The sequence below is a fragment of the Oryctolagus cuniculus genome, chromosome 7 (assembly GCF_051225735.1).
Source record: "Oryctolagus cuniculus isolate XC-2025 breed Fujian yellow rabbit chromosome 7, ASM5122573v1, whole genome shotgun sequence".
NCBI lineage: Eukaryota > Metazoa > Chordata > Mammalia > Lagomorpha > Leporidae > Oryctolagus > Oryctolagus cuniculus.
Window position 1 is genome coordinate 63527081 of NC_142873.1, and position 15643 is coordinate 63542723.

The 15643-nt window shown below is 39.5% G+C and overlaps 1 protein-coding gene across 4 annotated transcripts in view; it reads right to left on the reverse strand.

The window, feature by feature from the left end:
• NTNG1 (netrin G1) overlaps nucleotides 1-15643 on the reverse strand; it is a 397910-nt gene that overhangs the window by 154892 nt on the left and 227375 nt on the right. For all 4 annotated transcript variants that reach the window (XM_089337018.1, XM_051856220.3, XM_002715818.6 and 1 more), the window contains exon 3: nucleotides 14941-15581. In XM_089337018.1, the coding sequence (XP_089193144.1) occupies nucleotides 14941-15581 (641 nt within the window). The remainder of the gene's footprint in view (nucleotides 1-14940; nucleotides 15582-15643) is intronic.

Genomic DNA, 15643 nt, shown 5'->3' on the forward strand with positions numbered 1-15643 from the left:
AAATTTCTGTATTTTTTGTGGCTGAGTAAAATTCCGTTGTGTGTATATATCATGCTTTTTTCATTCATCTATCAATAGAGAACGGATGGCTTCCACTTTCGGGCAGTTGTGAAACATATTCCGGTGAAAAAGGATGTGTGAGTATCTGTTCAAGTCTTTGCTTTTGTTTCTTTTGGGTGTACCCAAAAGAAATTCCACAGTGAAATTGGTGGATTATATAGTAAGTATTTCTCTAATTTTGGGGATTATCAACACACCAATTTCCATTGCAATTGTGCCTTTTCAGGAGCACAAGGCACAAGGGTTCCAATTTCTTCACACTCTTGCCCAAACTTATTTTCTCTTCTCTCTCTCTCTCGTATTAACAACCACTGCAATTGTTGTGAAGTGGTATCTCATTGTCGTTTAGATCTTCATGTCCCTAATGACTAGTGATGTTGAGATTGTTTCATGTGCTTATTAGCTATTTGCAGGGAAAAATGTCTATCGGAGTCCTTTGATCATTTTTAAATTTGGCTTTTGCCATTGGTGTTTTCAAGCTGTAAGAGTTCTTTGTATATTCTGGGTAACAATTTCTTATCAAACATATTATTTATAAATATTTTCTGTTATATCATGGATTGCTTTTTAAATTTGTTTATAATGTCCTTTGATGCATAAAACTTTTTAATTTTGATAACGTTCAATCCATATATTTTTTCAACTGTGTGTTTGGTGTCACATATAAGAAAATATTGCCAAAATCAATGCCATGAAGTTTTTCCTATGTTTTATTCTAAATGCTTCAAAGATTTAGCTCTTACATTTAAGTCTTTGATCCATTTAAGTCAGTTCTCGAATATGGTGTAAGGTAAAGGTCCAACATGTTTCTTTTTCTGGCATGTGGATATCCAATTTCCTCTTCTCCTCCCCTCCCCTCTCCTTTCCTCTCCTCCCCTCCCCTCTCTTCTATTTTTTTCTATTCTTTTCTTTCTAAGATTTATTTGTTTATTTGAAAGTCAGAGCTACAGAGAGAGAGGGAGAGACAGAGAGAGAGATCTTCCATCTGCTACTACACTCCTCAAATGGCTGCAATAATCAGGGTTGGGCCAGGCAAAAGCTAGGAGCCAGGAGTTAAGCTTACTCCTATTTTATTGTTTTTATGTTATTAAAATGGAATTTTTATCTTAATTTTCTTTTTGGAATGCTCATTGTCAGTATATAAAACCATAGCTGATTTTTATGTATTGATTTTGTATCCTGAAACTTGGTTGCATTTCACCTTTAGTATTTAAATTATTTCTTTTTTCAAAGATATAGTCAGTGACTAAAATGTGAATAAAATAGAAAATCACAAAGAACTAATAAAAGTTATAATTCTACCATTATGAAATAACCATACATGGTTTCTGTCTCTCTCTCCTTCTCACACTGAGCCTCATATATTAATGATTTAAAATTCTATTTTGCCAGATAAGAGTGCACAATGAATGTTAGTTATTTGATTTATATGTTCCTAAGAGGCTGAGCTATTTAATCTATATAGTTGGGTTTGGTCCCTTCCTGCTTCCATGTCTACTTTCTTCAAACTCTTTCCAGTTCCATCTCTGAATCCACCAACATTTATATGCCTCACTTAAAAATTGTAAGATATTTTAAAACTCCTGGGCTACTATTGGGGCTGGCTCTGTGGCATAGCAGGTAATGCCAGCTGCCTGCAGTGCCAGCATCCCATACGGGCGCTGGTTCAAGTCCTGGTTGCTCCACTTCCTATCCAGCTCTCTGCTATGGCCTGGGCCTGGGCCTGAACATGGCCCAAGCCCTTGGGCCCCTGCACCCAAGTGGGAGACCTGGAAGAAGCTCCTGGCTCCTCCTGGCTTTGGATTGGTGCAGCTCCAGCCCTTGCAGCCAATTGGCGGGCGAACCATCGGATGGAAGACCCCCCCCTCTCTCTGCCTCTCCTTCTCTCTTTGTGTAACTCTGACTTTCAAGTGAAATAAATAAATCTTTTAAAAAAAATTCCTGGGCTACTGAGCCCAAGAGGTAAACATCATTTGAGGTCAACTTTGGGACATATGGTGATAGTAGGGATTTTACTAAATATTGTTTAGGGGTAAATGAAGAGTTAAAGTTTTTTTTTTTTTTTCACAAACTTCTGTTCATCCAGGAAAAAAGGAATTAATAGTCATAATTTCTACTCTTGGGAGGACTGATCAAATAATGCATAGCTTGGTAAGGAGGTATTTATTTTTGCAGAATGCATGTATTACTCTTATCTGGGCCAGATAAAATGTATTGCTTAAGTTTGGACAATTGATTGCAGCCTCAAGATTTGAAATTCTGCTGTGTTTGATGAAGTAGCATAACCAAAAATATTGGCTTAGCTCCAGTTTCCTGGGAGGCCTGGATGGAAAATACACAGAGATGGCCAGAGGATGTCCAATGGGGAAGAGTGTAGATACCAGAACAGAGTCTGCCGTGCTCAGAAAAGCATTCCCATTCCACAGGCATTCACTCATCCCTACAGTAAGTATTTATTGAACATCAAATGCATGTGAGGCCCAGTTCTAGGCACTGGGGGCAGACCAGTGAGTAAAGTATTAACAAGTTTAAATTCTAGTTATACAAGAGTGTAATCCTTGGCTAATTCACTTAACCATCCTGTTTCACATCTGAAAATGAAGTAGTAAGATGAAATTAGTCTCCTGCTTTGTTTTGGTTCTGAAAGAAATGATTTTGTGATATAATGACTTTTTTTTTTTTTTTTGACAGGCAGAGTGGACAGAGAGAGAGAGAGACAGGGAGAAAGGTCTTCCTTTTCCGTTGGTTCACCTTCCAATGGCCGCTGTGGCCAGCGCGCTGTGGCTGGTGCACCGCGCTGATCTGAAGGCAGGAGCCAGGTGCTTCTCCTGGTCTCCCATGCGGGTGCAGGGCCCAAGGACTTGGGCCATCTTCCACTGCACTGCCTGGCCACAGCAGAGAGCAGGACTGGAAGAGGGGCAACTGGGACAGGATCTGGTGCCCCGACCAGGACTAGAACCTGGGGTGCCGGTGCCGCAGCTGGAGGATTAGCCTAGTGAGCCGCGGCCCCGGGCCGTGATATAATGACTCTTTATTTGGTATGTACACTGTTTACATAAATCCAGTACAGGAGTTCATGACATGGACTCCTCCCAACCTGCCAAATTCCTGACCTCTTAGGGTCCCCGCTTCTGTCATTTCCAGGCTCCCCCTTCCAATCTGTTTTCTGTTCCCAGAAGCACTACAGAATCTATAATTGCACGTGGACGTCAGCAGTATATTATAACCACTTTGCTTCCCTGATACTCTGGTAGCACCAAATGAGCCAAAGTAGCCAAGTCAGCAACATAACTCTTAGACAAAGTGACATCCTTAGTTTATACAACAGTTTACTTTACCAAATTTCAGTTTGTTTTTCACTAACAGTCTTATGGAGCAAAAGGAAGGCAAAGTGCAATTAACTAAAATCAGACTGGAGTTTCAAGAATATCCCCCAAAGCAAGTGAAAAAAGTATATTAAACATTAGTTAATCTCACTTTTCTTTAAATACATGATTTTATTTTATTGCTGTAATTAGAGTTTGAGGAGCTTACATATGGGAGGAATAGAAATCCCTTAGCATCTCTATTTATCTCTATAATGCACCAGATTGTACCACTTGGCATTTCATTTTTCACATCTTTGCTGACTCTTCCATCATAATTTCTCTAGCTTAAAACAAAACAAAACAACTATTTCAATATAATAATTTCCTATAATTCATAAAGAAAGATGTACAGTATTTCCCAAGGTTCAAAGACTAAGAGCAACCATTTTAAAAAGAAAGATATTCCCTATCAAGGTTAGTTTTTCTCTAAGGTACTAAGTTTTTCATTCACTGTAGCAGCAATATAGGAAAGATGACATCTAAAATTAGACTTTGCTATGAAAAATCAATCCATTCTTAGCACTGCAAATAGTTTAAACATATACACACACACATACAAACACAAACTTTCATTTATTTCTACATATTGTATTACGAGTCCAATTGATGCTGGAACTTGAAGGAATCTTGCTGCCCCCATGAATTCTGTGACTATTGTTTCTTTGGGCATATTAACAGATGTTTTTTACCTAATCTGGGAAGCTGTGGCTTAAATTAAATGGAAGTATTTCTTTACTGTAGGGTAACCCAGAGCTTTTACTATAGTCATAGGCATGGGAATCAACTAGAAGGAAATGTTGTGAACATCCAAATGTATCGCAGAATTACAGGTACTTATCTGAAGGGGAATTCTAAGAAACATTAATCTAGCATACTACTCTTGCTTTGTGGATGAAGAGACTACTTACACTGATTTGCTCTATGCTCATAGAGTTGTTAGCACAGACAGAGCTATGACTTATTATTTTTCTTGATCCCTATTCAGTTGTGTTCATTTAAAATAAGATAGATAATGATTTGAAACCCTAATGATTTGTCTTCTGTGCACTCCTCATCTTTCTAGTACAGTGTCTTGGGTATCAGACACAAGGCAGAAAGAGCCAACACAATAGCTGAAGTAACTGCATAATATTTTAGGTTGAGATCTTCAGACCAATTGACTTGTTAGGCACCTATGTCACATATTTCCAGTCTGTCTATACATTCATTCAGCGTTTTTCCAGTAAAAATTTTGAAACAAATTCATATGCCAACCTAAGTCTTTTAAAATTTTCCCTCTTCCTCTTTGCCACTGATTGATTGATCTTGTTTAGGAGCAGTCTCCCCATCTATTCAAAGAAGGCAGAAAGAGCAATTAAGAGACTAAACGAAAGCAATGATTTCTGGTTAAACTAACATATTTCTACAAGTGAATTCTTGAAGTGGAATATTGACAATTATTGCAATGGAATAAATATGGTGGCATTTCCAGAATTTATGGAAATATGGAATAAAAGTTTATTTTGGTACAAAGATTTTTTTTTTTTGACAGGCAGAGTTAGAGAGAGAGAGAGAAAGGTCTTCCTTCCATTGGTTCACCCCCCAAATGGCTGCTACGGCTGGCACGCTGCACCAATCCGAAGCCAGGAGCCAGGTGCCTCCTCCTGGTCTCCCATGCGGGTACAGGGCTCAAGCACCTGGGCCATCCTCCACTGCCTTCCTGGGCCACAGCAGAGAGCTGTACTGGAAGAGGAGCAACCGGGACAGAACTGGTGCCCCTACCGGGACTAGAACCCAGAGTGCTGGCACCGCAGGCAGAGGATTAGCCTAGTGTGCCGTAGCGCCGGCCTGGTACAAAGATTTTTGAAATCCATGCAAATGATGAGTCTTCAAATTTATTGCTTATTATGAAGAAAACTATGCATGGATTCCAAAACACATTTGTTCTTACATTTGGAGAATGAATGGAAATGGTCTCTTTACTGAACCATTGAATAGCATGGATCCACAAAAAATTACACTAAATATAAATCAATCATCATCACCTTCTAACATATAACCGTATGCTTCTGATTGTAGAAATAAAACAAATAAGCCCAGTAAGAACTCCCCAACTGATCAATTGCTGAATTAGGATAAAGAAGATGGCTCCAGAAGTGAGGCAGAAGAGCTAAGAATATGCCACTGTTTGGGCATGCAGGTGCACTTTGAGTATTGATTCCCTAATAAATACTAAGCTAATAGATGAAATTATTGCATTTCTTCATTAGGTAGTATTTTCCCCTAATATCCTTATGCTTCTTAAAAAAGAGAAATTTTTCCTTTAATAACCCACTAGCATGAAAATATCTATGGCTCGAGGGAATTAGGGATAAAAAGACACAGGGTTGTTTTTCTGAGTGCTAATCAAGTTTGTAAGTTAAATGGAGGAATTATTAGATACCTTCTCTGTTTATAATGATACAAACCTCAGAGGAAAATGATCTGCTTATGCATATATTCTGTTTATAGTTTAAGAATTTCTCAAGGATTTGAAAAATAAGTTCCAAATCAGAATGGCATGCAGTAGCCCACTTAAAATGGGAGCACCCTGTAAATCTCCATTTCCACTACAGCTAAGTAGCATTGCTTTGTGTTCTTTTCTTCTTAATTGTGGTTACTAAGCTTTTCATTTAAATATTCTTATTTATTGGACTTAATCTTCTTTTTAAGAGAAGAACAAATTATATTTTAGATGGTAGAATGGTGAGATATCCATTCAGCTTGGAAAAAAGACCTGGGGGATAAGCTCATTGACTGTCAATTTATGAAATTTTATTGTCTGAAGAGGCAGTGCAATTATTTACTACAGTTTCAGAAAAGGGAATGTAGATTTGATTAAAAGGGAAAACAGGGCCAGGCATTTGGCACAGTGGCTAAGACACTGCTTGGGACAACCACATGCCATACTGGTGTGCCTGTTTGAGATCCTGCTATGCTTCAATTTCCAGCTTCCTGCCATATGAACTCTGGGAAGCAGTAGGTGACGGTTCAAGTACTTCAGTCTTCTTGATCCGTGTGAGAGACCCAGACTGAGTTCAGTTTCCTGGCTTCAGTTTGGTCCAGCCCCCACTGCTACAGACATTTAAGGACTGAATCAGAGGAATGAAGATCCCTAGGTCTGTCTATTTCTGTTTCTCTGACTTTCAGTTTGATTCTCAGCTTCTTGCCATCCAGACCCTGGAAGGGAGATGTTGGCTCAGGTACTGGGTTCTACTTGGAAGTCCTAGATTGAATTCCTGGCTCCTAGCTCTGGCCCTGGGGACTTTTGGAGGTGCAAATCAATAGATGAGAGCTCTGTCTGTCTCTGAAATAAAAATAATTGGCAAAATAAAAGGGTCACTTGAAGGGTCAGTGTTCTTAAAGTTGGCCACTTCCAAGCTTGTCCATTAGTATCTGTGAATTGTTTCTGATAATTCTCCTCATTTAAAAGCCATTGTAGACATTAAAACTTACATACAGTTGTGGTAGAAAAAAATAATGTTGAGAAAATTCAGCTGTTTTTTCTTTCCTCCAAAAAATGAGAAACTGTCATTATAATTTTGTTATAGCAGTAAAACACCTAGAATTTAATACAATATGACAAATTAATCCAATCATATGCTTTTAAGTTGAAAAATGGGGGCTGGTGTTATGGCATAGTAGGTTAAACCACTGCCTGCAGTGCTGGCATCATATATGGCAGCCATTTTGAGTCCCAGCTGCTCCATTTCTGATCCAGCTCCCTGCTAATGCACCTGGGAAAGCAGCATAAGATGGCCCACTTGCTTAGGCCCCTGCACTGACATGGGACACCTGGCCATTGAGGCAGTTTGGAGAGGGAACCAGTGGATAGCAGGTCTCTTTCTGTCTTTCCCTCTCTATATATAATTCTGCCTTTCAAATAAAATAAATAAATCTTTAAAAGAGTAAAGTTGGGAAAAATGAAGAAGTTAGAGTTCAGATAAACATACAGCAACCTAGTAACATGAAATACTAAGTCAAAAGTTAAGAAGTATGTAACTTCCAGAACATTCCAGGAAAGGCAGAATCATAGAATTGATTGATCTGTTTGCTGCTATTTAGCAGGCTGGCTGTAGCAGCCATATAGTGGGTGAACCAACGAAGGAAGACCTTTCTCTCTGTCTCTCTCTCTCTCACTATCTAACTCTGCCTGTCCAAAAAAAAAAAAAAAAAAAAAAAAAAAAAGACTCCTTTCAGAATTGTTTGACTCTCCTATATGTTCTGAGCTCACTTTAGGGAGGTGTGGCTGGAAAAGCATAACATTTGGAGAAAACATAAGGTTTTTAATTAACATACTGATTTTTACTACTTTATGTGTTATGTTGGAAAAAAGAAGTCATGGACATTCTCTGGTCCTCGGTTTTATCAACTGTAAAAAGGATTTTAACACCACCTGCCTCACAAGTGTCTTGTAGGGATGAAAGAAAATATGATAACTGACAACAAATTTATAAACTTAGTGCTATGCAAATACAAAGGATTATTACTTATATAGTTTACCATAACTCATTTCCCTCTCTTTGGATTTCCTATCCCCTAGATTTCTCAATTTCGTAGAAACTACCTTTCAAATGGCAGTATTTCATAGTGTTCTATAAATGACTGTAATCATTTATAACTATAAGGGGAAAAAAAACCTGCTTTTTGATGTCATCTATTACCCAAATTTCAACCATCATATGTAAGGCAATAATATTTAAACTTGTATATTTAACTCAAATCTCTTTCTGCAATTCTAACACAGTTTTTTCAAATTCATAGCTGGAACTGCCATTTGGATTCCTACTACTTGAACTGGCCAAACAACAAGAAAAAATTTACAAAATGATTGACTAAATTTCTGTTTCGGTGTTTATTTGGCCTAATACTTTATGGCTCTACTGCCCCTTCAGTTGACTAAGAACTTTTTTTCTCTTAGTTCTTCCTCAGCATCTGATTGGTTGCCAAGTCCTATTGATCTGGTAAGGAAGTCCTAATGGATTGTTATATGCTGTCTTCTGTGGAATTTGTGGAGTTTTCCTGAACTCTGAGCCTCAGGGCTTAGAGTTACTGTGTGGTCACTACTGCACAATTAAGCAAAGTAGTGGCTCTGCAGTCTGTACAGACACCCTGGAACAGCCTCTACTAACACTGCCTTAAAATACTTCTCATCTGCACCTGTTGATATGTGAGAATCCATGCTGTAGATTCCTTATGGCATGGGGGACACCAAGAGCAAGATGAAGGGAGCATCTAGTGCTTCCTGGAGATGCTGAAGTTCTGTAGGGAGACACTGAGGGGTCTTCTCCCAGGACTCTCAACTTCACTGACTCCTGGATATTCAGAGCTCCCCAACTGCTGTGCTGTTGAATGCATAATTTGTCTGCTTGGTATATTCATTCTTTCTTGACTGCTTGGCACAGGAAAGCATGTATTTCAAGACACCATGCAAATGTCACAGTCTCATCAAAGCTTTCACTTCCCTTTCCAGATTAAATTAGTCACCCCGTCTCTGTGACTGTAGTGCTGTAAACATTCATATAGTAAAAGCACTTAGTCCATGCTGTCATCATTTTTTTTGTTGTTGTTGTTCTTTATGAGTCCATGGCCCTGCTAGGTCTCAGTTCCTTGAGAGTAAAGACCATGCCTGCGCATCTCTCTGGCAGACTATGTCAGCATCTGTCCCAGGGCGGAGGACAAATGTTGACTGATGACAGACAGAAGGAAGGTGATATCAAAGCAGAATCTGTTAAGTGGTAGAAAAGCCCAAACTTGATAGCAAGAACTAATTGGGAAAGAATGGATCACGGTCAAGTTCAGCAAATTAGAAGTGTCTTGTGGGATGCCTCTTACATGAGATGTGAAAAGTAAATATTTTGGTAGCCTTATTTGAGTTGTGGCTAGGAGACTTAGAGAACTTGCAGAATAACTGAGAAACCTTTTGTAGTTAGAAAATCACTTCTATGTTACACAATTTTGCAAACATTTGAAAAATGCTCTATTACTTTTTAGAGTTCTCTCAGTGTTCTAACTTACTTGACACATTATATTTTGGGGCTCACCATTTAACGTGAATGTTACCTTCACCTTGTTCTGATTATGGCAACTATCAAGACAGTAACATGCAAACAGGAAGGGTTTACAAATAAAAGCTTGGCTCCTTGTGAGAGTGAGAGTGAAGTGGGCCTTTCTCACTCCTCATAGCCAGGGCAGAGAGGTGGAGGGGAGGAGGGGAGGAGGGGAGGAGGGGAGACATGCTCTGGCCCTGGCCCTGACCAGATCCTGGGATTAGGTAAGGAGACTCTGGTTCTGAGCTGGGGCAGTAGTGAGGTGAGGAAAGCACTGGAAACTTTGTGAAAGTCGAGCTTCTGTGCTGGAGCTGCTGGGCTCCCTTCTTAGAGGTCAACAATGGAGGAGGAAGAAGCAAAAACATTACAGTTGTTCTTACCCCCACTTCTCCATTGAGGGGGATACATTCCAAGACCTACAGGACATATCTGAACCCATGGACAGTATGGAAACTGACAGTATGTTTTTTCTGGAACATAAATACTTATGAGAAAGTATAATTTATAAAATAGGCAAAGTAAGAGATTAAGAACAATACTAGAAATAAAATAAAACCATTATAACAATGTATTTATTTATTTAAAACTTAAAATTACTTACTTCTGAGCTTTTTCATTTAATATTTTTGAACTATAATTGACTATGGGTAAGTGGAACTGCCAAAAGCCAAACCGTGGATATAGGGAAACTACTCTATTTATATTTTGACAACTGCCTACCCATAAAGGTGCCTGAGTGGATGTGAAAAGGGGTAAGAAATTAATAAATTCTATTAAGAAACAATTACTGAGGACTACCTTTAGGGATATTTCATAAAAATGCAAGTAATAGAGGGGGCAATTAGAGTTCTCTAGGCCACTGAGAAAATTGATTACAATTCAATCTTAAAGTTCTTGTTAAAGTGGAATCTCTATTGTCTTATGTCCAAAACAAGTCACTTGATGTGTTGCTGATAGCATATCTAAAAATAAATGAGCAAATTAACATTCACTTGTCATTCAGATTTAAAATTTATCATAATAAATCCCATTACATCCTCAAAAAGGCACACCTCAAAGAAACAATAAACAATGTTGTTTATTCTCTATAAAATCTATGTATCTGACAAATATCATGTTCAATTCTTCACTACGTTTAATGATGGAAAGCTTAGAAGGAAACAAAATACTTCCAAATCAAAATTTCCAACTGTGTAACTCAGAAAACATTTTGGACATTATCTATATTTAACAGCTTTTGAATTAACCCCCTGCCTGTACAGAAAGATGCTCAGAACAAACATCAACTCCTCATTTCTCCTCTCACCCCTCATCTGGGCACATTTTATTCATGCACTAGACGACCTTTTTTGGCCATTAGAACCATCTTGTTTCAGCAGTTAATTAACACAAGTACCATAATTTAATACAGTTAATGCTACTTGATGCCCTTTAATGTACCTTCCATTAGTGATATTATTGTAGTATTACCCTGTAAATTAAAATGAGATCAAGACTAAGAGAGCGGCTCTTTAATTAAGGTACTGGCACACTGCACTCGTCTATTATTCACAAGAGAAAATCACCCTGACTTACTGAAGCAGGACATCCATAAGTCAGAATTAGTCCATGAAGATTATTAGGTTTATTGAACAATGTAAGTACTACGGAGTCACTGAGATTGCCAATAGCTGTGTTTCCTCTTTTTCCTCCATTATCTTAATAAATACACAATGAGAGGGAGTAAATGGAAGCAAAGTAAGTATGTAGCAGAAGAGAAATAAATTTTTAATAATGAGATTATAGTTTGTCACTAGTAAAATAGCCATCAGATGTATCACATGCCCAACAGAACATAAATGCGACATTAGTCTAATGACAATTGGAGCTTCATTTTTATGTCAAACACTATGTATAAAATATACATGTGCATAAAGAAGTAGAGACTAGAAATCCACTATCAGTCAGTTTAAGCAAAGATCTTCAACTGCTTTTGTTTCATAATTTAATATTTCAAGAAAAAACATTGTGTATTCTCTGCCACTATTTTGTGGATATTTACATCTTGTTTCCATTTCACTTTCCCAAAATAGCCCACGTAAACTCCCACATTATGGTGGGCAAGGGGGTGTAAGTCACAAGTAGAAAAATATCATTATCATGATCAGATATAGACATGTAGAGGCATGTAAAATGTTGCAGGCACTGCACGGGATGGTGGAAAGGTTGGAGAGATGGGGATAGCATAGGAAACAGACCTCAGTTACGTTTTGGAAAGTTTAACAGTCATGATCGTCTTGAAAAGGAAACCTTAGAACTGTCCCTTAGAGGTCATCCATTAAAATCTATCTAGTCCTCCTGTACATGATTTGTTGTATAAGAGAAAGATAATCTAGACCATTCACTCCATCAGAGTTGTCAAGAGTCAAATGATTATATCAATGTCCACGCTGAAAGGCCCCTGAACCAGGCAATAGCTCAACATTTCCCTTTAGTGGCTCCATCAGGAGCAGATCTTCCTTATATAACTCAAAAGCTGGAGACATGCCCGAGCCATCAGGCCTTGATTCTTTAGTCCCTTCCCTAAGACTAAAAATACTCCAGCCATCTGGTGCTTGGTGCAGTACATGCCAGTACTGCATTTGCCCTAAGGAAGTTGGACAGAGTGTAGAGGTGACAGAGTGGAACCTTATGGAAGGTGGTCACCTCTACCGGACCTTTCACCTTGCCCAGCTGCTTCTCACCTGCTTGTACTTGACTGGTGATCAGGGAAAGACAGTGGAGGTGAGTCCTGGAGATGGGAGGAAGATTCCTCCAAACTCAGGCTGCAGTGAAGATGGAGAACACTACCAGGATGAGGTATAAAAGAAAAGTGATAAATCTGGAAGGATTCTACATTTGCAACATGCCACCATTACAAGAAGGTGGATCTGACCCAGTGGGGAATGCTTACAAATGCTTTCAGCTTTATTTATGTCATTCGAGATGCAGAAAGACAGATGGGGATAGAGGCAGACAAGAGCTTCCCTCACACCTCTGTCTGCTGGTTCACTCCCCAAATGCCCACGAGACTGGGAATGTGAGAGGCGGAAGCTGGGAGCCAGGTCTGCCATGGGCATGGCAGGTACCCAAGCACTTGAACCATCATCTACTGCCTCTCAAGGTCTGCGTTAGCTGGAAGTTGGAATCAGGAGCTGGAGCCAGGAATCAAACTCAGGAAAAAAAGCAGGCATTTAGGCCGGCGCCGCAGCTCACTAGGCTAATCCTCCGCCTAGCGGCGCCAGCACACCGGGTTCTAGTCCCGGTCGGGGCACCGGATTCTGTCCCGGTTGCCCCCCTTCCAGGCCAGCCCTCTGCTGTGGCCAGGGAGTGCAGTGGAGGATGGCCCAGGTGCTTGGGCCCTGCACCCCATGGGAGACCAGGAAAAGCACCTGGCTCCTGGCTCCTGCCACCGGATCGGCGCGGTGCGCCGGCCGCAGCGCGCCGGCCGCGGCGGCCATTGGAGGGTGAACCAACGGCAAAGGAAGACCTTTCTCTCTGTCTCTCTCTCTCACTGTCCACTCTGCCTGTAAAAAAAAAAAAAAAAAAAAAAAAAAAAAAAAAGCAGGCATTTTAACTGGAATCCTAACTGCTGGTCTAAATGCCTGCCTTGCCTTTAGGTTTAAAAATATATTTTATATTTTCTTTTAAATTATTACAGAAAAGAAAAAAAGCATATCCAGTACTAACAATATGACCCAACAATGGTTATTCCTTAGGCAAAAAGCTTGTAATGTTTGCTGTGTTTACAAGAGGCAAATGAGTACATGTGGGGAAGTCAGGCTTCTGGGATTTGTCCCCAAGAATAAGACACTGGAAATTGATAATCTTTTGCTGAATTGCTCCTGAGTGTAATTGGCTATATGTTGTTATAAACACCAAACTCATATTTGGGACCATGGCTGCATATGGCCCCATCATGCTACCCTGGCCCATACATGAACTGCCCTCTATATCCTGGAGCCCACAAGCTCAATAGTGTATCAATGCATGCTTCTCATATTTTGCTTTAAAAACAACATCATCACACACCATGAAGATCTTGGTCATAAGTTTTATAAAAGCTCCATAGCTTAAGATTCTTGATTCTTTCAGGAGAAACATGAAGCTGGAACAAAATTGATGGCCACCAGTTCCAGTTCCTTTTCCACAACTGAAACTTTTGAGCAGTAATACCCACTCTGAGTGGTAATACCCACGAATCCATGCTGCATATCCACTGTGGCTTTTACATTAACAGTGGTAACCCCTTCTTCCTGACAATACACACAGGCAAGGTAACCCTCTGAGAACCAGAGTCAGCATGCTTCTCCAGTGTCTGAGTTCTAGGCAGCATTAAAGGATGCTGGAAGCCAGTAAATTGAATGAATTCTGCCATATCTGCTTAAATTTTATGATTACTTAATTAAATCTACAAGAATATGTGTCACTTCTATTTTTATTTTCATATATTTTGATTTAAAGCTCTTGGCATTTTTAGAGTGATTACTGTTTTGCATTTCTTTTCCTTTTTTTTTTTTTTTCTATTTCCTGAATTCTCCCCTCTTACCTTTAGTTTTCCTCACTTGTTAGCTCATGCTTCCATTGCCATTGAGTGGTTTATTGGATGATATACCACATGTAACGGTTGGTTGAAAACCTCTGACAGGGATCCTGGTTCTCTTTATTTAAGTTTTTCATTTAAGCATCTTCAAAAGTCTTAGAAAACTTGCTCAATTGTGTTTTAGTTATATTACCAAAACCAAAGATATCTCAAACTGTAACTATGAAATCACAATGCTGGTCCATCAATAACTGATCTACATTATGAGGAATGCCTGATTAGGTTCATATTTTAAATGGTATATCTTTTTAGTACAATGACATTCAAAAACTTAAAAGTAGAACTTGCTCCACATCAACAAATGCATTCTTCCTTACATGATTTTGATTCTGATTTAATATTTTTAAAGAGTCACAATTTTTACTGCTGAAAGTTTTAGTGTGCAGTATAAAAAAATATAAACAGACTGTTGTACCACACTGAAACTCTATCTTTCATTAAAATACAAAGGCAAGGAGTATTTTTTGTTTTCATTCCCTTAGAGAGCAACTGGCTTTACTCCCCTGGCTTATTACCTTAAAGACTTAAACCACCTCCTGACCTAAGGAGTTGTTCTGTATCAAATGAGATTTTTTTTTCTTTTTGGCTTTTGTTTAGGTTCTAAAGAATCCTGCCAGGTTCAGTGACAGCAAGCCTGGGATTACAAATTACTGCTGAGTACAAAGGGTTTCAAATGCCTGCAGAAACTACTTCCTCACTAGCGTTCCTGAGAAAATGTTGCAGCAGAAATTGACAAATGTCCCTTCCCAGCTGTGGGACCAACATGCTGGAGTTTCCTTTAGATCCACCCATTCCCATTCAAGGTTGGCAGATGTTCGCTTACCTTCCTCGCACCTTTATGTCTGAGATTGCATAAAAGTAGCGTGCCAAGTGGAGCTCATCGACAAATATTTCCCCAACGGCTGGTCTCAACAGCCTTATCCTCAGGTCTGTGACTGTGAAGAAATCTCTGAGTTTCTTGGTTGTATCCAGCTGTCCGTACAGGGAAGCCATATTGCGTAGCCGAGGTCCAGCAAAAAACGCGAACCTGTCTTTGATTTCAAAGTGGATTATTTTGCTATTTGTGGAATAGCCTGTGGAGTACTCTTCTGTACAAATTATTTCTAAGACCGTGTGCTGTGACAAATCCTTCACAGATTTGGGATCCATGTGAAACGCATCTAAGCAGTCTGTAGCGTAATACTGATAGGGCTGCCATGTTCGTCCATAATCCAGGGATTTCTCCAGGATCATTTGGTCTGGCCGCCCCGATTCAAAGGTGATCACTATGTTGTCTGTGAGCTCAATGGTTTTGCTCCAAGACAGAGTGATGTTCACTTGCAGAGGCTTGGGATACTCCTTCCAAGTAGCAGACTGCCAAAATGTGGAGGGGTGTCTTCCTTCAAAATCAAACATCAGCTCAGGGGGGTGTGCCAGCTCAGGGGTGCTAGCATCACATTCATTATTGCACATATAGGGGTTACCCTGTGGAAGAAGAACAAAGAGGGGTGTCAAAACACTGGGTTGACACACGTCTTGCCATATTG